Source organism: Athene noctua, chromosome 27 (assembly GCF_965140245.1).
Source record: "Athene noctua chromosome 27, bAthNoc1.hap1.1, whole genome shotgun sequence".
Taxonomy (NCBI): domain Eukaryota; kingdom Metazoa; phylum Chordata; class Aves; order Strigiformes; family Strigidae; genus Athene; species Athene noctua.
Genome location: NC_134063.1, coordinates 7,741,782 through 7,764,233, shown reverse-complemented (window position 1 = coordinate 7,764,233; position 22,452 = coordinate 7,741,782). Strand labels below are relative to the sequence as shown.

The 22,452-nt window shown below is 70.6% G+C and overlaps 2 protein-coding genes across 2 annotated transcripts; one reads left to right on the top strand and one right to left on the bottom strand.

Annotated features, from left to right (window-relative positions):
* Positions 1-8,546: 8,546 nt before the first annotated feature.
* Positions 8,547-17,253, top strand: FSTL3 (follistatin like 3). The gene is made up of 5 exons (XM_074927891.1): positions 8,547-8,658; positions 11,027-11,212; positions 13,906-14,121; positions 15,571-15,798; positions 15,907-17,253. Exons 1-5 carry the CDS (start codon positions 8,601-8,603, stop codon positions 15,957-15,959), a joined length of 741 nt encoding a protein of 246 aa, XP_074783992.1. The 5' UTR covers positions 8,547-8,600; the 3' UTR covers positions 15,960-17,253.
* A 334-nt stretch (positions 17,254-17,587) lies between these two features.
* On the bottom strand, positions 17,588-21,897 carry PRSS57 (serine protease 57). The gene is made up of 6 exons (XM_074927714.1): positions 21,771-21,897; positions 21,377-21,530; positions 21,037-21,181; positions 20,352-20,612; positions 20,090-20,275; positions 17,588-17,824 (listed from the first exon to the last, which is right to left on the bottom strand). Exons 1-6 carry the CDS (start codon positions 21,826-21,828, stop codon positions 17,588-17,590), a joined length of 1,041 nt encoding a protein of 346 aa, XP_074783815.1. The 5' UTR covers positions 21,829-21,897.
* Positions 21,898-22,452: the final 555 nt, after the last annotated feature.

Here is a 22,452-nt window from a genome sequence, read left to right as displayed (position 1 = left end):
ACGCGTTTCTCCTCGCCCTGTTTCACGGTCGGAGGACAAGTCGCCACTTGCTCAAATGGGTGCCGGGTGCCTGTGGGATGGGGAGGGAAAGATCCGGCTCCACTGACTTTGTCCCTCTGGAATTCCCTGACGCAGGAACTGCGGAAGCTGAACGTGGCAACACTCGTCGGGATGCAAATGGCAACAGACATTAATGCACGTGGAGATAAGGGCGGGCGGAGCAGCCCGTGGCAACGCCCCGACACCTCCAGCGCGCAGACCCCCCCCAGCCCGCGGCTCACTGGGACGCGTTTGTGCTGGGGGAGGCGACTCAGGGCGAGGACCCTCCGTTCCAGGGCCACCTCGCCCTGGGCTCGGGAAGCGCGGGCAGGTGGAGATCTCCCTGTTAGATCTGCGGCTCCTCCGGCACTCGGGCCCTGCCCCACAACCTGCAGCCTCTGGGCTCGCGCGGTCCCGCGGCCTCCGAGGGAGCTGGGTCTGGTCGGGAGCAAATTTGAGTCACCCCGGGAAGCCAGCGGCTGGGAGGATTTTCCCACGGTGCTGCAGAAAGGAGCGAACTGCACCCTCTTCCGAGAGGACTGACGAAGGGGTGACACCTCCCCAAGGAGCCTCGATTCATCGTTAGACAGAGGCGGCTCCCGGGCAGCCGGGCGGGCAGAGCGGCCGTCCCCGCTCGGGGGAAGCGCAAGGGAAACGGGGAGGGTTTTGGCGAAGGGCAGCGGGAAATATCCTGGGCCTGTCGCTGTCTGAGGGGACGAAACGGGGTGGGACGCTCCGGCAGCTGAGTCGGGATCCCACCTGGGGCTACTCTGCGGAGGGGGACACATGCCCGTGCATCGGCCTCTGCCACAGAATCTGCGGGCGTTTGGGAGCAGAGCTGGCACGGAGCTGCTGGTCCGGCCTGCCAGGGCTCTGCTGGAAGGGTGAAAAAGCCCCGGTGCTGCTCCGGACCGTGCCGGTGTCAGGGGAGGGAGCGGCGGGTCTGGGTGGGAGCTGCCGGTTGCCCATCGGCCCGGGGCCGGGGCCGCTCCCGGCAGCCCGTGCGGGTGCAGCAGAAGTGAGTCCAGGCCCGTTCCTGCGGCGCCCGGTGCTGCCACTCGCATCACCTGGGCTGTGGGTGTTGGCGATGAGCTCACGTCCCGAGACGTTACTTAATTCAGACGGAGCCACCGTGCCAGGCACTGGCGGGGGGCGGCTGCGGGCTCCGGCACCGGCGTGTGCCCGTGCGTGTTCTGACCGCGCGCGGTCTCGGTGGGAGCCGACGTGCCGCACGGCCGGACTCGCCCCGCGGCACCGTCGTGGCCCCGTGGCCGGCACCGGGCAGAGGAGCCCATCGCTGGGGCCCGCCCCGCGCCGGCGTGTCCTGCGGGGAGCGCCGAGGTCTCGGGGTGAGCCGAGGGCTCGGGGCGAGCCCTGCCAGGCTGCTGGCGCGGGCTCTGCGGGCGCGGATCAACCCAGACACGCAGGTGTTGCTGCCCGCAGCCACGGTGTTGCACGGGCGTGTTGCCGGTGGCGCTCCCCCTCCGCCGGCGCCGCGGTCCCGGCGCTCTGCGGGACCCCGGGGTCTCTGGCTCCTCGTGTTTCCTCTTGAGGAGCACGGAGGGACGGACGGCGACGCTCGGGAAGGAGCTGCCCCCCCAGCCCCAGCGCCCCTGCCTGCAGGGCCGGGGGGCAGCCAGCGCCTGCGGCACATCCCGGCGACTCTGGGTGCAGCTTCCAGCTCTGCTGCCAACTCCCCGGTGACTCAGGCACGTCATTTTCTAAAAGTTCTCAGCCTCTGGGCTCTTAAACGAAGCGCTCGCTGTAGCCAAAGCCCACTCCCCGCCTGGGCCGTGCCGGGCGGGGGTCCGGGGGCAGCTCTGAGCTCAGCCCCGGGCCCAGGCTCTGCCTCCAGCCCTTGAAAGCACAAGCACCTCCCGGAGCCGGCGCAGCTTTCCAGCACGGTTCCTGCCAAGTGAGAATAACTGGTGCAGCTGGTCTCCCCGCTCCCCTCCACCCCACATTATATATAATTGCCTATTTTAATTAATAAATTGGAGGCCACTCAAAGGAAAGCGGCAAGATTTGTTACAAACACTGCAGGGATTGTCTGCCAGCCCCGAGCCAGTCATGTCACGGCGGATTTGAATCGGTCTCCCTTTGAATTCACTCACAGACAGATCAGGAGATTTACATCCCCCACCTCGGCTCCCCGAGCCTTGCACCTCTGGGCTGCGGGTCCGGATCCTGCCCCGGCGCTTATCCGGCCGCTCCCGATAACCCGCGAGCAGCGGGCTGGGCTAAGCCCCGTCCTGGCCACCGCTGCGGGAGGCTGGTGGCACGCGGCCCCCGGCCGGCTGCCTGCGCGGCCCCGGGCTCCCGGATTTCAGCAGCAGGCAGGGACTGGCAGCGGCGCAGTGCCCGTATCTCGTATCTCGTAGCACGAGATGTCCCGCTGCACCGTCCCGGCGGGGAGCGGCCGCGGCAGAAGCCTCGGGGGCAGTTCAGATTCTCCGGGGGCTGCTTTGGGCTCCACCAAAAATTTCCCTTTTCTTTTTCTTTCTTCTTTCTTCTTTTTGGATTCTTTGCTTTTCTTAGGCTTGATTTAAACCATTGTTTTTCAAGGGAAATTTTAATGTGAAAAACATGTTTTGTTTTTGTGCTAACTGCAAGCCTGGGCTATGTAAGCAATCAGGCTCCTCGGCTGACGCGGGCTGGGGCGCGGACGGGGGCTCCACGGGGGGACGTGCCCTGCGGCGGCTCTGCCCTTCGCCAGCCAAACCGCCGGCTGCCGGGTCCGGGGTCCCGCGGGGCTGCCAGGCTGGTGGGCCCGGGATGCCGCAGCCCGGCGTGCCCTGGGCCGCAGCCGCCGTCACCATGGTGGCTCGTAGCGGAAACCTGCTCCCGGCGAGGGCCAGCGCTGCGAGGTCAGGCTGCAGGGATGGTGTCGGCCCGTCAGCACCCGGGGCTGTGCAGGATCAGCCCCTCCGTGGTGTCGGTGGCTTCTCCCCCCTGCTCAGCAGGGCCCTCGGCGGGGGGGGCTGCGCCCAGCCCCGGCTCATCCCACCCCGGCTCCCCCTGGGCAGCCTGGGCCTGTGTCTGGTGTCCGTCCGTCCCTGCGCCCTCGTCTGTGGGACAGACAGCGGGACGCGGCTGCAGGGGCTGCATCTGGTTGCGGGGCCAATGCACAGGAGGCCGGCGGCTCCCACCCCTCCCCAAGCCGAGCTCTGTCCTCGCCAGCGCTGGGTTACGCTGGCGCGGGGCTCCAGGACCCCTCTGCAGAAGAGCCCCTGGGCAGGGGGTGGGAGAAACGCGCTTAGGTGCCGTCGGCGTCTGTGTCCCCGCTCTGGCCAGAGCCGGCGGGTGGCCAGTGGCCCGGCTGTCCCCTCGGGTACCCTGCACATCGCTCCGGGGCCAGAGGTCGCGGAGCAGCCGCTGCCCTCCCCGGTGCCGCTCTGCCTCCTCCAGCAGCGCCTCTGCGCAGCCTCTACCAGGAGCCAGAGAGGCTTTAATGACCGGGGAGGTTTCACTGACTCTCAGCTCCTCTGGACCCAGTTCAGCCCCACAGGATTTCATTACGTTTTACGGCGCTGCCAGCTCTTCCCTCGAGGCTCGGTTTGGTCTTTCCTTCCACCGCGGCAGAGGAAGCATTTACAGCGGGGAAACCGCACGGCCGGCTCGGCCGCTGACTCACGCCCTGTTTACACGGGCGCCCGTGAGAGGTACCCGGGGCCGTGTCACGCGTGGCCGAGCCCGGCCGTGGGCGCCCAGTGACCCGGCACCGCTCAGCTCCCGCGGGGCCGCCGCAGTGACCCGGCTGAGCCCACGCGGCGCCGGGCACAGGGCGATTCCTGCCGCACCCACAGAGCTCGGCGCATCCTCCTCCTCTGCCCCCGCGGGATGAAGGACCCGCTTTGCTCACGGTGTGGTCCCGGCGGCTGGCTGGAGGGTGCAGGGTCACCGCTGACGCTCCCTCGGCACGTGTCTTGTGTGTGTTCACGGGTGGTTTTCCCGCATCACCTTCCTCGCGATGGTGCTCCCCGCTTGCAGCGGGGGGTGGAAGCCCTCGGTGCGGTGGGGAGCGACCCCGGGAGCGGCGTGAGGCCGTGCGGGGCTGGGTGGCAGCGGGGAGCCCCAACCTCCCTCCTGCCCGGCCACAGCCGTGTCCCGGCTCGGGCTGGACCCCGGCAGGTGGCCCGTGGCTTGTGCCGAGCCGCAGCCTCGCTGGCCACAGCAGAGCCCTGCTGACCCCTCGGCTGGGGTCCCCCTGCGGCGGCAGCAGCAGCAGCAGCGAGGTCGGGGAGCGGCTCACGCCCAGCCAGGGGAGCTGGGAGCTGACCTGATGGACTCCGGGCTGGGCGGCGGAGGGGGCACGGGCAGCAGAACGGATCTGGGCTTTAATTAAGCCTTTGACACGGCGCCTCGTGGAATCTCACCCGGATGATTAAATCCAATTGCCTGATGTGAGCTTTTTATGCAATACATTGATAACTGGCTTGGAGATCATCGGCAAGGGGCAGGGAGTCAGGCTGGGGGGGCTGCAGGAGGGGGCGGCGGGTGCCACCACGTTTAACCTCTTTCCTGCCGGCAGCCTGGAAGCCGAGGTAAAAGGCGCGTTAACTGCCCGGATGATGCCGCGTTAGGAGCCAGGGCCGGGAGCCCCGCGGCGAGGGGAAAGGCAGGCTGCGAGGAGCCGTCCCGCGAGTCCGGGCGCTCACAGGGCGCAGCCGGGGAGGGGGAGAGGCATTAGCGGGAGGGATCTGGGTTTGATCAGGAGTCAAACAGGCCGGGTGATCAGATTTGGAGGGGCAGGTCTTGGGAAGATATGCGAGCCTCCCGCCCCCCTGCCCTCCCCGCACGCAAGCTCTCCCGCCCTGCCCTCCTTCATCTGCACAAGTGGAAGTGTCCCAGGAACATGAAACGATTACTCGGCGAGGAGAATCCAGCTCAGCACTTCTTGGCATTTGTTCACGGCTTTTCATCTTCAAAGCTCCTTGCAAACATTAGTTAACTAATCCCTGCAACCTCCCTGTGAGATAGCGCAGGATCAAGCAGAGGAGCATTATCTCGCCACAGCAGATGGGGAAACTGAGGCACAGAGCGGTGACGCTGCTGCCCCGGGGCGCGGGGCGAAGCTCCGTGTCAGCGCTGGGGGTGGAGCGTGGCCGTGGAGGTGCGGATCGCGCCGCTCCGCCGCTCTCTCCCCAACGCCGCTGATGCAGCCGTGAGCCATAAGCATCCGATTTACCCGGCCGGAGCCGTGCGGACACGGCAGAGAAAACCCAGCCCCGGGGTCAGAGCCTCGAGGGGCCGGTCCCGCAGCACCGGGCCGAGCCTTCCGCACACGCCTCGCACCGGCGACTCGCCACGAGCTCCGAGGGATGCCCGTGGAGGGGGGGCCTGAGCCTCGGGCCGAGCTTCGCCCGGCTCCCGCGTGCTGGGCTCGCCCGGGGCTCCGGTGCTGACCCGCCGCGGACCCTGAGCCGCCCCGAGCGCGGGTCCCGTCCCTGGGGGGTTTCTGGGATCCGCCGGCCCCACCCAACCAGCCTCAGGCTGCGGATCCGCCGCCCCGGCCCCCGCGGGCGCTGCTGGGGCGTTTGGCAGCATCTCCACCGGTGTGGGAGAAACTCGGGCGTCCCCCCGCGCCGGGGAGCGTAACGGGGCCGGGATCGCTTTGCTCTGGGGGAAACGGCGACCAGAACGCATCCAGGGACCTGCCCAACGCTGCCGGCGGGTCCACGCCGGCGGGGTGAAACCTCTGTTCTTTGCCTGTGCCGTGACCCTGGGCTCTGTGAGAAACGCTTCTCAATTGAATGTCTTGTTGCAAATTGCAGCTCTAATTGGTTTAGCAGAGTTTAATTAGCCTGAACTGATGAGAGAGGCGAGATTCCCTCCTTAAAGGAGCCCGGCAGCTCAGGAGGAGAATGAGGCAGCCAGGGTTTGGGGGGGAGGATGGTTGGCTCTTGAACCTCAGCCTGAAATCTTGCCGCAGCGGGACCAGCACAAAGCCGGCCCAGACGCAAAGGTCAGCTCAGAGGCTCCATTCACTGCGCCTGCAAAGAGCCGCTTTGTCCCCGCCGCCCCCGGCCCAGCCCGGCCCGTGGGCTCCCCGGCTCTCCCCGCCTGCCGTGGCCGGGCTGGTTTCCCGGTGGTTCCCAGCCTGGCCCCTCTCCCCCCTGACTCCGCGGGTGCTGCTGGGGCTCAGCTGCCGCCCGTGGGAGCAGGGGGAGCGGGGGGGAGCATCACCCGCCTGCGGCAGACTGGTTGGTGGAGTTTTGCTCCCAGCTTTGCTTGAGAACCAGCCTTGGCCCCTGCCTGAGGCGTGACTGTGGGCAAGTCGCTTTCCTGGCGCTTCCCAGGGCTGCGGGGGCCGAAGCCGGGGCAGGGGGTGAGCGGAGCCCCCGACACGGTTTTAGGGGGCGCGGGGCGGCCTCGGCGGGGCTCCGAGCCCACGGGCACCGTCCATCTGCCGAGCTACGCCGGCTCGGGGGAAGGAGCCCGAGCCGCTTCCCTCCCGGCCTCCAGGCCCCTCCTGCCCCACGTCAGGCGGAGCGGGAGCCCGCTGCTCCCTTCCAGATGCTGCTCCGGAGCGAGGTCCGACCCCTTCCCTGCCAGAGCCAGCCGGTTGTGCAACGCCGCTCGCAGCCAGGGAAAATCCCTCCCTGGCCTCCGCAAGCTCCTCTTGCATCTTGGAGCATGTGAGCGAGTGCATCACCACCCGCTCGCTCATCGACATCCAGCTCGGGGATTTGGCTCCCCAGCCCTCTGCCCTTACATGGGCAATCGCTCCGAGGCCGGCAGAGCGAGCCAGGGGTCACGCCGGCCGGGGACCGGGACAGGGACGGGGAGCGGAGCCGCGCGGCCCAGCCCGGGACCAGCCACACGCCGGGAGCCGGCGCAGCGGGGGCTGCCGGCCCCGTCCGTCCCCACGGACAGCAGAGTCCTCACGGCAGGGCCCTGCCCCACACACGCTGCCGGAGGTGCTGAGACACCCCGGGGCCTCCGGCTCCTCCACCCAAGGCCTGTGGTTTACACCAGTGCCCCCTGGGGTAAACCCAGCCCTCCCCGTCCCCGAGCCATCCCCTCCCTGGGGGTGCAGGGGGCTGTTTGGGGAGAAGGAGGGCAAGAGCCACCTTGGTGGAGGGTCAGGCCACTGCCCTTCCCTGGGACTCATCCTCAGGACGGCGGGAGGGACGGGGACACGGTGGTGCCAGCGGACGCGACTGCTCTGCCTGCGCCAGCGGCCGGCGTCGCCCCCCGCTCCCCCCGCGTCCTGGGACCCAGGCTGCTCCGTGTCCCGCTGGACCAAAGCTACATCCAGCCCCGTCCCGCGCCAAACCGAGCTGCTCGCGCTGTGCTGGCACCGGCTCGGAGCGAGGAGGCTGCTGCCGGGGGCTGGAGGGGTGGTGCAGGGTCCCCCGGGCCCTCCGGCCGGGGCCCCTCTCCTGACAGAGCCCGGCTCAGCTCTGCCGAAAGCATGACCTCAGCTGAGGCCAGTGCAAAGGGTAAAACGTTCCTCAGCTGCGCACCCGGGGGACGGACGCAGTTCATGGGCCGGAGAAGGCCCCTGGGCGGCAGCGGGAGGAGCGGGGACGGGCAGAGCACCCCGTGTCCCCAGCGCCCTGCCCCGGAGCGGGGTGACGGACGGGGGGGGCCTGACTGTGCCCCAACCCCCCTTGCAGACGGGTGGGACCGAGCGGGGCGCGAGGCCAGGCGATGGCGGGGAGCCTGACCCGCCTCGCCCTGGGCCCCCCGGCCCCCCTGCCCGCCCCGTCCTGCCAGGACCCCCCGAGCCTGGCAGCGCCGCGGGTCCCTGGGCCGGGACCCGCGGGGGAGCCGTGACGGAGCGGCCCCGGGGACGATGGGGACGTGTGGGGAGCACAGTGCCAGCGTGTGCCGGGGGGGGCACGTTCCCCTCAGCCCTTCTCCTTCCCCCCCGGCCTTGCACGTCTCGCCCAAACGAGGGCTCGAGGCGGCGGCCGCGGCCGTGCCGTGGTTTCCCGGAGGGCGCAGGGTGGGCGATGCCGGGCCGGGGTTTGGGGAGCGAAGCTGAGAGGGGCCCCACGACACGGCCCTGGCTGTAGCGGGGGGGCTGCTGCGGGGAGGAGGAGGAGGGTGGGAGGAGGGTTCACACGAGGATGGGGGGGGAAGGAGCCGTGCGGGAGGGATGGGCTCGGGCAGGGGGGGCTGCTCGGGGTCCCCCACGCCTGGGGGACACATCCCTGCCGCTGGGCTCCGCACCCCGAGCGCGGGGGGCACCCCCAAACCTCCCCCTCCCCATCTCCATCCCAGCGCGCACGGACACATCCCCCACCGCCCCCCAACCCCCCCACCGCCCCCCCGGTGGCGAGACCCCCGGGGCTGCCACCCCACAGCCGCGCCCCCCCCCTCGCCCCCCGACTCGCAGCCCCCATCCCCCCCCCCCTTGCCCCCCAACCTCTCCCCCCGCCCCGCTGCCCCCGCCCCCGGCCGCGGCCCCCCCGCCGCCGCCCCGCCCGGTGATTCACGCCGCCCCGCCGCTTTATAACGCCGCCGGCCCCGCCGCCGCCTCACAGGCAACAGGTCGCCGGAGCGTCCCGGCCCCGTCCCGGCCCGTCCCGTCCCGCCGCCCCGGCCCGGCCATGCCGCTGCGGCTGGCGCTCTGCCTGCTCGTCCTCTGCAGCCCCGCCGCCGCGCACGGTAAGTGCCCCCCGGGGGGGTCTGGGGTAGCGCGGGGTGCAGCTCCGGGGCAGCCGCTCCCGCCGGGCCACCCCCCCGCTCCGCCCGCGGCCGTCGGTGCCGCCGCTCCCCGCCGGCAGGTGCTTGGGGACGGGGGTCCCGGTGCCGTTACCGCGCCGTGACCCCCCCTCCCCGCCCCGACAGCGCTGTCCCCCCCCCGCCTCCCGGCCCCGGTGGGTGTTGGGCTCTCGGCGGCAGAAACCCGGTTTGCCGGGAGGTGCCCGGTGCCCGGCGGTGCCACCCGGGTGGCCCCTGGCCCCCATCTGTCCGTCAGCTCAGCCCCGGGGTCCTGCGCGGCCCCGCAGGCACGTCCCGTCCCGTGGCAGCGCGAGTGCCCGACCCCGGCATCCCGCACCCCTGCGACGGGGCCACCGGCACAACGACCGGGCTGGGCCCGCCAGCCCCCCGCAGAGCCCCCGGGCCGGGGTCCCGCTCCCCGGGCTGCGGGTGGGAGAGTGTCTGTGCCCCGGAGCTCCGGGAGCCGGCGGGGAAGGGCTGGGAACGGCGGCGGGTTCGTGATCTGGGTGTGGAGTTTGCAGCTCGAACCCCTCCCGGTTCAGCTGACGGTGCTGGCAGCTCTCACGGGCGCTTGGGAGGTGTCGGGGCTCTCCGGGAGCCTCCCGGCACCCAGGTCCTGCGGGGCCCCGGCGCGGGGCTCCAGCCCCTCTTCCCGGCGCCGCGGAGCCGTGGCCGCTGCTGCCGGTTCTCCCGCTGCGGCGCCGGAGTTTCCATCCTCCCCCTCGCACGACGCCGTGTGCCAGCCGCGCTCCCGGGATAGCGGCGGGTCGGGAGGCCTCGAGGGACGGGGGGGGCTCCCACGAGGTCCCTCGTGCCGCTGGAGCCCCCGGGAGCGCGTTTGGCGTCGCCCCGGCCTGCGGGATTTCCGCTTGCTGACCGGGGACCGGTGCCGGAAGGCCCCGGACAGGGACGTGCCAGCGCCCGGCCATGGGGGCACCCCAAGAGCCCCCTGCTGGCCCCCCCGGCCTGCGGCCACCTTGCCCCACTTGCCGGCCAGGTGGACTCCCTCCCCCTGCCCGGAGATTGTCCCTTTTGGGGTCCCTGCACCCCAGCGCACCCCAGAGACCGGGCGCGGGCGCAGGGGTGCGGGGGCCCCTCCCGCTGCGGGTGGGATCGCTCTGCGCGGGGCCGTGCCCGCAGGCGCAGGGCAAGCGTGGTCCGAAGGCAGGACACAGCCCCAGGGAGCCTGGGGCCGGGGGGAACTGGGGCCCCGGGGGGGTGCGAAGGAAAAATGGGCTGGAAAGAGCAATGAGACAAATCCACGGAGGATAAACCCCCCGATGGCAGAGGTGTCGTGGGTGCTGGCTCCCGCAGCCCGAGGGTCTGCTCCATCCCCGGCTGCCCCTCAGAGCCGTCACCAGGAGCTTTTGGCCGAACCAAGATCGGGTGCTTGGGAGGGAGCGGGGGGGACACGCGGGGTCCGGGGTGGGCGCTGACCCCGCTTTGGGGCAGGATGAATCCCTGCTTTGGGGGGGAGCGACTGCAGCCTGGCATGGGCAGGATGCGTCCCTTCCCCCCCCCCCCCGCACATCTTTAGCTGTTTAACAAACCTCAAACGCAGCTAATGAGAGCATAAACCCAAATAAGCGTCAGAAGGGGCTGGTTTGCAGAGGCGGAAATTGCAAAGGAATCACTCACAAAAAAAAAAAAAAAGATTCGCTCGTGGGGTTAAGGAACAAACAGGCTTTTGAGTCAGAGGGATCCGATGCCGCTGGGCTGGCCCCGGCCCAAGGGCTGTGTCAAGTGCCCTGTTCTCCAGCCCGGGGCTCAGATGCTCCTCGCAGAGGCCGCGGGTGTCGGGGCCCCCGCGCCGCGGGGACGGTCCCGTCCCTCCGTGGGGCCGCTGGCCCATGCCGGGGGGTCCAGCCCTTGCACGCGGGTGCCCCCCAGCCCTGCCCTGCCCGGGCTGGAGCCTCCCCTCGGCGGGGCCGGGCAGGCGTGGGGCAGGGCGAGGAGGCAGGCTGCAAGCCCAGATCCTGGCCCGCTGGCCCGGCATCTCCCGGAGCATCCTGGCGCGTCCCTGCGGTCCCAGCGCTGGGTTTGGAGCCCCTTGGCCAGCGGGGCCGGGCTGCCAGTGGCCCAGGGCGTTGGGGCGGCTGCTGCGCCGTGCTGGGGCCCGCAGGGACACCCCCTCTGGGACAGCCCCTGCGCCACGGGAGAGGTGGGAGCCAGCGCGGAGTGTCCTCAGCTTCCCCGACTCTCCCCACGCCGGCCCTTTTCCAGCACCGCAGGGGGCCCGGCCGCGGCCCGGCTGCCCTTGGCGCGGTGGCCCGGCACGGCGGGGACCCCTCACCCTCTGCCCTCCCCGCAGGTGGGATCTGCTGGCTGCAGCAGGGGAAGGAGGCCAAGTGCACCATGATCCTGAAGACGGGCGTGACGTGGGAGGAATGCTGTGCCAACGGCAACGTGGACGTGGCCTGGTCTAATTACACCTACCCGGGCAACAAGATCAGCCTGCTGGGCTTCCTGGGGCTGGTGACCTGCCACCCCTGCAAAGGTGAGCGCGGGGCGGGGAGGGTGCTGGGAGCCCTGGGGAGGGTGCTCGGTGCCCATGGCCCTGGGTGAAGCGGCGGTGATGGGACGGGGCTCTGGGACAGCACCGCGGCCCCGGGGACGCTGACCCCAGGCTCCCGCTGCCGTGGGGCTCGTGGGACAGGGACGGGCGCTGCCGTGGGGCTCGTGGGACAGTTTCCATCCCTTGGCCGCTCCCACTCCGGGTGTTGCTCCCCTGCGGAGGGGGGTGCGTGACCTGGGTCTGGGCAGCCGGGGTGCCAGGAGCCGCGCTGGGGCTCCCGTTCCTGGGTTGACTCTGTTGTGCCTGGGGCCTCCCGCCCCTGCCCTCGCCAGGTCTGCTCAGAGGGAAACTTCTTTAAGTTGGTTTTTTTTTAAGGAAAAAAGATCTATTTCTTCCCCTCAGCTCCCCCTTCCTCCTCCCAGCGTGTGTGTGAAATGGCTTTATGTAACGGGCAGTTCCAGAAGTGGAAACTCTCCAGCTGTGAGTTCCAGCCCCGCCAGATGTTTTGGCGTGCGCCGGAGGCGCGGATCCCCCAGTCGCACTTGCGTGGCTGTGTGAGAACATGCTCGAGGACCTGCTGACCGCAGGAGGCAGGAGCAGGTCTTTGGAAGGTCATGTCGTTATTTGCTTAAAGGAGGAAAAAACGGTTTTTAAGAAAACCGCTTCTTTCAGCCCCCCTGCACCTCCCGGCTGCTCCCCGGCTCGTCCCGGCGCAGCTCCGGGCTCTGCCCTGGACCAGCCGAAGGCCGAGGGAGACCCTGGCCCCGGCTTTCGGCCCCGCGGGTGCGGGGAGCACCGGGACCCTCTCGAGGGGCTGGTTGGGGAGCGCGGGGTGCCCCGTGCCGGGGGCAGGGCCTCACCGCGGGGGGGCACGGGGGGCTGCCAGCAGCCACAGACCGCGCCGGGGGCTGCAGCTCCCGGGGGTCACCGGGGTCTGGGAGCAGGAGCTTTGCCGAAAGCGCCAGAGAGCCCGGCCGGCGCGTCCCCCGCGGCTCCCCACGCTGCAGAAAGCCCCAGTGCCGATGGCTGGGGGCTCTGGGGAGCCGGAGGCCTTGGAAAAGGGCGGCTGAGCCGAGCAGCTCCCCGGGCGCGGGGGCCGGGAGGGGTCACTCCGGGATAAAGTGGGCTGCAGCCACCAGCCCCACGCCAGCAGCCGGGACGGCCGGGCCCTGTGGGACGGTGCTGGCCGGACCCCGGGGGCTCTGCACTGGGTCTCCGGTGGGGAGGCGAAATTCCTGGCTCCAGCTGCTGGGGACACGGTGTCCCCCCCAGGGACCCGGCGCGGGGGGGAGAGCCGGGCTGCGGGGTCAGGGTCACGGGCGCACGGTCCAACCGCCTCCCTCCCTCGCTGGGAGGGTCGGGACGGCCGGATCCCGCTGTGCCGGCGGCAGCGTCCTGGCGCGGGGGGTGACGATGGTCCCGCGTGCTCCGGCAGCCCTGGGGCGTGGGGCCAGGCCCCCCGACCTGGGGCCTTGTCCCTGCGGGAAGCCGGGGGGGCCCAGCCTGTCCCTTCCCTTGGACCAGCCCCAGCTATGGAAATCAGGGAGCAAACTGGGAGACTGTCTCCCACCAGGGAATTTCCCCTGGGGAGAGCCGGGCCAAGCAGACGGGGAATTTCCCCTTCCTCCTCCTCCCCCCTCGCTGTCTCCCAGAGTGACCCGTCTGGGGCAGGGAAATCCCCCCTGTGCCTCCCGCAGCTCCGGGCACACGCCCTGTCTGTGGGAATCCCTCCTGCTGGGGGGTGAATCCCGGCTCGGGAGGTTTCTCAGTCCTGCCCGACCTCCCTCCCCGCGGGTGCCGGTGGGTCCCTGTGCCCCCAGCTCCCAGCACGGCTGTGTCCCGGGGTGCAGAGTGTCCCCTTGGGGTGAGGGCTGTGTCCCTGCTTCGGGGGGGGCAAGGGGCTTCCAGGCATCGTCCCCTCCCTGCCGCGCTCCAGGCACTGACCCCTCTGCCTCTCCCCACGGAGGCACCAGTGTCCGGGACGGGCCCCTCTCTCCGTCCCTCCAGCGTGGGCATGGCCCCGGGGCAGCGCCGGGCGCTGGCGGGACCCTCTGAACCCGGCCCCCGGGCTGGCCGGGAGGCGACCCGGGGGACAAAGCGACCGCCTGTCTGGGGCTCTGCGCTCGCGGCCGCGTCCCGCGCTTGTGTTCAAGTCACGGAGGCCCGGAGCAAAACAGGGCTGGGTATTGTCTGGTGGAAGCGGCGTTCTTGATCGCCCAGACAACTCGCGAAGCCCAGTTCCTTCTGGAGGAGCTGGGGCCTTGCGGAGATAGATTTTTCCATTGCACAAGAAAAAGAAATGTCTGCTTCCAAAAAATAAATACATAGAAATGAGTGAGCTGGTGCTGAGCAGAGGGCCGGGGCTCCGGCTGGGGCGGGCGCTGGATGATCGCGCGGAGCTGCAGCCAACGACCTGCTCCTTGGCGGAGCTGAGCAGATCCAGATGCTGCTCGGGGCCGCTCGGCGTCAGCGCGCGTGGTGGGACCCCGCGGGGACGGGGGACTCCGGCGGGGATTGGGGACCCCAGCAGGGATTCGGGACCCCAGGGCTGACGCGGGCCCCATCCCGGTCGGTGCCACCCAGCGTGGCGAGGGGGGGCCGGTCGGGACGGATCTCTCCCTGGTGGGGGGCAGCCGCGGCCAGTCCCTCACATGCTGTCCCCGCTCTGTCCCCAGAGAGCTGCGAGGGGGTGGTGTGCGGCCCCGACAAGGTCTGCAGGATGAAGCACGGGCGTCCCCAGTGCGCCTGCGCCCCCGACTGCTCCAGCCTGCCCCGCAAGCTGCAGGTCTGCGGCTCCGACGGCTACACCTACCGCGACGAGTGCGACCTGCTGACGGCCAAGTGCAGAGACCACCCCGACCTCGAAGTGATGTACCAGGGCAAATGCAAAAGTAGGTCTGGTCGTGCCCCCATCCTGTCCCATCCCTGTCCCCTGTGCCTCTCGTGCTCGGCCTGCTGGCACGTCCCGGCACGTTCTCCTCTCTCCCACCCGGGAAGCCGCGTGTCCCCGGGACGTGCCCCGAGCGCCGGCGGCTCCACCAGCACGGCGCGGGGGGTTGTGGCCGGCGCCTGTCCTGGCTGTGCCCGGGGAGGGAAGGTCTGGCCCGGCACAGGTTCTCCTGTGGGACGCGGTGCCCGGGGACGGGGCGCTGCGGGGCAGCCAGCCCGGCGCTGATGGGTGCTGGTGGCCCCGGCCCGCAGCGGAGTCGCACCCCTTGGCATCGCCCTCGCTGCGCTCCCAGCTGGCACTCGCCTGGCTGGCGGCCACTGGCCACCCGGCGCCCCGGCCCGGCCGCCCCAGCGGGGACGCGGTGGCGGAGCTGCCTGTGATGCCGTCAGTGCAACGCGGGGTTTGGCCTCGCCGTGGGCTGAGGAATAACACTCCGTAAAATGTCACTTACAAACATCAAGCCCCTTTTTTTGTTGTTTTGTTAAAGAGAGCAGCAATCCTCCTTGCCCTGCCAAGAACTGTCAGAATTATTATGATTATTTTTGCCAGCCCTCCTCTCTGAAATGCTTTGCCTGTCAAACTCTGGCCTGCACAGGGAAATGTGGGGCAAGAAATGTGAGTTGCGAGCTGGGAGTTGCAGATGCCAAATCTCCTTCCAATCCGGCAGGGAAGGCGAGGAGGGTGGAGGGGCGGCGTTGGGAAGTGTTTACGGTGTCCGGGGAGCGCTGCGGGTCCCGCCGTGCCCCTGCGGGGTTGTGCCGGGTCGGGGGGGCCGCGGGGCTGCGCAGAGCCCGGGCTTTTGCCGTGGGCTGGGGGGTGCAGGAGCCCCCCACACCGCGCCAGCCCGGCGGAGCTCTGAGCAGGGCCTGATCCTGGCCGGCCGCTCGCTCGCGGTGCTGGGCTGGGTCCAGGGTGACGCTGCCCTTCCCCTCTCACCGGGGCGGGCGCCGTGGCGGCTGCCAGCCTGGCCCGAGCGGCCGCTGCTCCCCCTGCCAAGGCACCTGCGTGGGGCCGCTCGCCCCAGCCAGGTCCCACCGCGCCGGGCCGGGCTCAGCCCCGCGCGCTCAGGCCCTGCAGCTGGACGGCGGCTCCCCCCGCGCGGTGACCGCGGCCGGGGCCGTGCCCGAGGGCTGCGGGGCCACGCGGTCCCTCGCGCGCCCGGAATGTCGCCTCCTGCCAGCCCCCATCCTCGGGAGCGGGGCCGTGGGGGAGCCTGGGGGGCTTGGGACCCCCCGGCTGCGCTCCGTCCCCCAGCAGCTGAAGGTGTGGGAGGGGGCCCGAGCTGCCCGGTTTCCCCGGGGTGATGCCCTTGGCCCCCGGGTCGGAGGGGCTGCGGGAGGCGGGGGCCGGCCAGCCCGGCTCGGCTGTGACCCCGTGTGCTTCCCCGCAGAGTCCTGCTCCAGCGTGGTGTGTCCCGGCACCCACACCTGCGTCGTGGACCAGACGGGCAGCGCCCACTGCGTGATGTGCCGGACGGCCCCTTGCCCCGAGCCCACCAGCCTGGACCGTGCCCTCTGCGGCAACAACAACGTCACCTACCCCTCGGCGTGCCACCTCCGGCGGGCCACCTGCCACCGCGGCCGCTCCATCGGCGTCCGCCACTACGGGAGCTGCTCGGGTGAGCGGGGCGGCCTGGGAGCGGGGGGCAGCGGGCTCGGACCCCCGGCGCCCGCCCGCCCCGTGCACCCCCCTCACCGCTTCCCCCCCTCTCCCGCTTCATTTCCAGCCGTGGCCAAATTCTCCCCGGAGACGGACAACGCGGAAGAGAACTACGTGTGAATCCTCCCGCGCCGCCAGGCCGGACCCGGGAGACAGGGGCATTATGTGTATATTGTACAAACCATATACCTGATATTTATTAAGATAAAAAGATCCTTATTTATACCCGTGTATGTTATGCAGTCGCAGGGGGCCCGGATCTCGGAGCAGGGGAGGGGGCTCCCAGCCCGCGCGACGGAGCGATCCGAGCCAGCCCGGGGATCTCCGGTGCCCGCCGGTGCCTGCCCGAGCTCCCGGGGGCCCGGTGCCCCTCCCGCGCCCGTACGGCCCTTCCCCGCGGCGCCGAGGGGGTCCGTGCCGCCACGCGTTGGGCCCCCCTACGTGTCCTTGGCCGGCAGCCCTGGGCCTATTTATTTTTGGATTGAATTCTCGGTACTCTGCTGACGTTTCTGGCCGGGACCTCGAGGTCTGGAGGGAATTTGCGCTTTCGCCGCCCCCGAGGGGCTCAGCCCCGGCTGCCAGCGGCAGGAGAGGCCGCGCGGTGCCGCATCCCATTGGAGAGAGATAGGTAGATATTTTTTATATATATATATATATATATATAAATATATATATATACGTATGTGATTTCCTCCTGCAGTTTTAGCACGTGTTTGTTAAAATGGATTTCAGTTTTGGTCCTCCCGGCCCGTTCAGACCAGGCTCCCCCCATCTCCGGGCCAATGCGCTGGCGGCCGGGCGGCGCTGCCCCCCCTGGGCCACGGCAGCTCCGAGGGGGGCCACGACTGGTCCCCCCGGGCCGGCCGAGCCCAGCGCTGCTGCAGGTGCCCTCGCCCTGCGCCCAGGGCCAGCCTGCCCAGAGCCCTCTGCACCCCTCCCTGTCAAAACCCCTTTGAAAGCAGCTGGGGGAGGGGGGGGGTCCGAGGCCCCCATGAGGCGTTTCCAGGGCCTGGGGCCGGCGCTTGGCTCCTGCCCCCAGCACAGAGCTGCCGGGGTGGCCCCGGGGAGCACGGCTTGGTGGAGGGGGACAGGAGAGGGCCGGTGGCCCTGCCAGCCCCCCCGGGGACCCCCAGCCCTGCTACCCCTCGGCTGCGCGGCCCCCACCTCCCGCACCCCCTGCTCTGTTGACACCGTCTGTATTTATTTTTTCTTCTTCTCTCCTTTTGTGTGTTGTCACCTGTGTAAATACCATCTCATCTCTGACACCGGAAAGCTATTGCCTTTATATAAATATCATATATATTATATATATAAAAATACCCTATTTTCTATTTTTGTATGGTTGCGTTCCGCTTCCCGAGGCAGATGCTATGGGAACATATACATTTCCTATTCGGTATTGTTAGGGGCATTTTACGGCTGTGTTACAGTTTGGATTATAATTAAAAAAAAAATAAACGGTGCTGCGGCTCCAGTTTTGTTGCGCAGGTTCTGGGGCCGCGGGCGGCGGCTGCGTCACCCCCAGGTCGCTGCGTCCCGCGGGGCAGGGGGGTGCGGGGGAGCCCCGGCAGCGGGCGCGGAGCTGGGTCCCGCTCCCGGCCCGCGCCTGCCCGCTTTCCCAGCCCGGCCGAGGCGGCAGCGGGAGGAAAGGGGAGAGCGGGGAAGAGCAACCAGCGGCGCAGATAAATCTGTTCCCAATATCAGGCCGTGCCATGAGGGTTTGGTATTTCACAAAACAATTCCTGCCATTAATTGGGTCCTGATGTGCGAGGCTCCCCGGGCGGCAGCCTGCGGCTTGGCGCTCCCAGCTCAACGGGAGCCGCCGCCGCTTCCCCCTCGGCCGCATCCCCCAGGCCGGGGCCCAGCACGGCGCAGCCCCCGGACCCCACCGAGCCCCCCACGGCCTGGACGGGCTCCGGCACGGCCCTGATGGCTGCGGGGGGCTCCTGGGGCCAGGCTGGCCCTGAGAGACTCCCCCAGCCCCCCTGCACAAGGTGGGGTTCACACGGGGGAAACTGAGGCACCGTGAAGCCGTGAGGGGGACGAGACCTTCGCTCCCGGCCGGCACCCAGCACCCCCAGCGCTCTGGGAGGGCGCGGAGCCTCGCGCAGGAGCTGGTTCGAACCCAGGAGACTCGGCGCTCCGGAGCGGCGCTGCCAGGCAGCGGCACCCCAACGCGGGGCGGGGGCCCTGCTGCAGCCCCTCTCCTCCTGCACAGCTCAGCCGTGCCCCCCCTCCCCTGTTTGGGGGTGGGGGTAAAGGAGTCGCCAAAACTCTGCCCAGGGCTTTCCCCGGCGCCAGCGCTCGCCGCACGCACGTGGTGGTGTGTGGCCCCGGTTTGTCTCCCGCCCGCCCACAGCGCCTTCCTCCCCGAGGCAGCTCGCCATCCTCCGCCTGCCCCGGCCGGAGGGTTTGGCCCCCGAAGCTCCTGGCTCGCTGCCCCGCGCCGAGCCCGCGGGCACCGGCTGCAGCGGCGACGTCAGCTCCCGCCGATGAGCGGGAGATTTCGGCTCCCCAAGCGCGGCCGGGAGTCGGGCGCCTCCGCCCCGCCGGATTTTGGGTGGTCTGGGACAAGCCGGGGCAGGCGCCGGCTCTCCAGGCTCCCGGCAGCGCGCGGGAGCCCCGGGGCTGGCAGCCCTACCCCGGCGTCCCGGGGGGGTCTTCGGGGCTGCCGGGGGCCTGGCAGGGCTCTGTCCTCCCGGGTGTCCCCAAGGCCACCGCTGCCCGTGGCCGTGGCCCCCGGCCCCGCGCAAAGCCCCGCAGCAGGGAGCTGGGGTTGGGACGGGGGGGGGCCGGGGCAGCCCAAGCCCCCGCGTGGCCCAGCACAGCGGTCGGGGGGGTTTCTGGGGCCGTCTGGGGCTGGTGGCCTGGCCCTGGCCTTGCCCCCCCGGCAGGGCCCGGGGGCGGCCTGTGCGGGATCCCGGGCAGGGGCCGCGGGTGCCAGCAATCCGCAGATAAAACAAACAACAGGAGCAGGGAACGTCCGGGTCCGTCCCCGGAGACGGCCGTGACGCCGGGCAAAGCCGCACGCCACGTGCGTGTCTCAGCTGAGACCCAGCAGCAGCTCAGCACACGTCCCCCCGGCCGGGGCAGCTCCCGGCCCCTGAGCCCGTGGCCACCCGGGTCCCCCCCGGGCGAGCGCCCGAGCACTCCCGAGCAGGGGAGGCTCTCGCCGGGATCCCCGCGGGCTCTGCCAGCGCAGCCGGGCGCCGGGAAACCATCTGCCCCCAGGAGGTGCCTGTAGCTGCCCCGGCTGGGGGGTCCCGTAGCGTGGTGGGGAGGGTGCGGTGTGGGATGGGGTGGGTGGGATGGGGAGGCCCAACCCCTCGGGGACGCAGCTCCAGTGCTCCTGGGGCTGCTCCGTGGGGTGGCAGCACCTCGATCCCGGCTCCTCTGGGGCAGGGCCTGGGCCTGAGTGGGGGCTGATGCTTCCATCCTTCCTCCTGACCCCCAGGATGCTGCTCCATCCACCCATCCATCCATCCATCCATCCATCCATCCATCCATCCATCCATCATCCATCCATCATCCATCCATCATCCATCCACCCATCCATCCATCCATCATCCATCATCCATCCATTCACCCACCCACCCAGCCAGCCAGCCCAGGGGGTCTGCCCGGGACGGGAGCAGTGGGACGGGCAGAGAGGGGGTGGGAGGGGTGGGGGGCAGGGGAAGGACGAGGGAGGGGAAAACTGGGCAAAACCAGCCCCCGGTGAGATGAGCAGCAGCCGCCTGGGCTGCGCGGGGTTAAGGGCGGGCTCCAATCAGCCCCAGCCCAGGCTTTGCTGGTTCCCAGGGCAGGGGGCTCTGAGTTTGGGTCTCCCCACCACGTCCCTGGGGCAGGATTAGGGTGGGCAGGGGCTGGGGGGGTCCCTGGGGCTCCTGCCTGCCCTGGGCACAGCTCCGGGCCCCCTGGGAGAGGGGAGCAGTGTGGGTAGAGGGCAGGTGAAGGGACAGAGGTCTGGGACCGACATTTTATTGAGGAAGATGAAGGTCACTGCTGCAAGAGGCCGAGCGAGGGGCCGGGGGTTCTTGTAGAGAGCGGGGGGACGCGTCTCCCCTCAGCAAAAGGCCGTCGGTGCCCTGCCCGGGGTGGGGGAGCCCTGAGCATCAAACAGCTCCCAGACCCCCCGGAGCTGGGCCCACCCGGGAGTCCTGGCTCTCTTCTCCCCTCCCGGGAGCCGCCGGACAGCCGAGACCCCTGGGCCCCCTCCCCGCAGCCCGCCTGCGCCCCGCTCCCCCCACCAGCCCCGGCGGGGGCTCTGGCTGCCCCCGAGGGCGCTGCCCGTGCACGGTGCGGTGCACCCAGTCGATGTAGTTGGAGATCTTGGTGTAGATGTCGGGGTACCGGCGGTCCCCACATCTCTCCCCAGAGAACGAGACGATGCCGTAAACCTTTTCCTTGAAGATCAGGGGTCCCCCGGAGTCACCCTGCAAAGCAAGGGGGTGGGAGGGAGCCCAGCGGGTCTGCGGGGGGGTGCCGGGGCGGGCCGGGGCGCGCACTCACCGCGCAGACGCCCCGCAGCGTGGCGTTGGGGCTGGCCCCGCACAGCATGTTGGGCGAGACCTTGCCCCTCCACAGCGTGCGGCAGAGGCTGCGCTTGACGATGGTGGTGCCGGTCTCCATCAGCTCGGCGGGCCGGTCGCCGTAGTTGGAGGTGTCCCCCCAGCCCACCACGTAGCAGACGGTGCCGGGCTTCAGGTCGACGTGCGGCGAGGGCAGGCGGATCCGCTTCACGTACTCGTTGAGCGTGGCCGACCTGTTCAGCTGGACGGGGAGCTGGGGCGGCTTCGCTCACCCGCCACGCGTCTCTCCCTGCTGGTGCTGTGCCCCCCCCCCCCCCCCCCCCAGCCCTGCCCTTCCCTCCTCAGCGCCTGGCCCCCCCCGCCAGCCCCTCTGCACTGGTCCCAGTCTGCTCTAGGGACTGGCTGCCCGGGTCGGGGTGTCGTGGGCCGCCTCGATCGCACCCCACGGCGCGGACCCGCTTCTCCGGAGGAGCACTGACACCTAGTGTCGGCCGGGGCCTGCGTGGGCACCCCCCTCCTGCGGGGTGTGGGGCACCCCCCCTCCCTCCCACACCGCGTGGGTCATGGGGCACCCCACTCCTTCCTGCGCTGCGTGGGGGACCCCACCTCCCGCCGGCGGGGGCCCGTGCCCCCCCAGCAGGCAGGTCCGCGGCCGCCGGCCTCACCCTGAGCAGGCGGATGTCGTTGTCCACGGCGAGGGGGTTGTAGCGGGGGTGGGCGATGGACTCCGAGATGCCGAAGACCTGCTGGGACCCCTCGGGCTCCTCCAGCCTGTGGGCGCCCAGCACCACCCGCACCGAGGGGTTGCGCCTGCGGCAGAGGGGCCCTGAGCGGGCGCAGGCGGGGGCGAGCGGGGAGGGCGAGAGGGGCTCTGGCGAGGTGGGCTCGGGCGGGAGGTGGCTCCAGGGCTGCGTAACCCCCTGGGATGGGGGTGCCTGTTTGAAGGGGGCTGCGCCGTGTCCCGGGGGGCACGGAGGGTGTGTCCCCCCCCCGAGCGGGGCTCACCTGGGGATGAGGCAGTGGGCTGCTGTCATCACCCACTTGGGCCACACCAGGAAGCCCCCGCAGACGTGCTGCCCGTCCATCTGGATGGAGGCGACGAAGGGCCGGGAGTGGGGGGCCACCGCCTTTCCCCCGATGATCCGGCTCCCCTGAATGCCTGGGGGGGGTCGGGGGTGCGGGTGGTCACGGCTCTCGCCCGTGTCCGTCCCGCTTCGGGCTGCGTGTCCCGAGCAGCCCAGCACCGCCCGCGGGTGCTGGGGAGCAGCCGAGCGTCGGCTCCGGCCGAGGGCTGAGCGCGGGGGGACAAAGGCAGCTCCAGCCCCGGGCCTCCCGCCCCCCCGCCCCCCCGGCCGTGGGGACCAGCCCCGCAGACCCCCCACCCCAGCTCTCCCGTTACCTGCCGGGAGCAGGATGGAGCTCGCCAGGCTGAGGATGAACAGCCCCGCCACGACCATGCTGGCGCAGATGGGGCCACTGCCACCTCCTCTGGGGCCACTCGGGGCTGGGGGGGCCTAAATACCCGGGGGCTGAGCCTCTGCCCAGGTGCTGGCGGGTGTCTCCCTCTGCTTCCTCCTCTCTGGCTCTTCCTGCCTTGTGCAATCGCCGCGGGTGGGGGGCACCGGCCACCCAATGCTGCGTCCCCCGGCGCGGCCGCGCCGCGAGGGGAGCGGGCTGGGGGAGGAGGAGGGAGAGCAGAGCAGCTTCCCGCGCCCCTGGGGTGGGACCCCCCCTCCTCGGGGCGTCGAGGCGGGAGCAGCAGGGCCCAGGACACCGCCGGGACTGGGGGGGTCACGCAGGGTCTGGGCTGGGCTCGGCCTCGAGCGATGCGGCTTCGGCCCCGCCAGGGACCACCCGGCTCTGGGCCGGTGCTGGGGCAGAGGGGCTGCACCCCCTGCGTGTGAGAGGGGCTGGGGGTGCGCGGGGCTGGGGGGGGACCCCACTGCCGGGCGGCCCTGGCTGCAGCGCCCGGGGCGCTCCGGGGCCGAGCGGGGGGCTCTGGCCCGGCAGTGGCCACGTTTCCCAACGGCGCGGTGGCCGGGGCCCGGCTCGGGGCTTCCTGTGGCAGTTGCCAGCGTTTG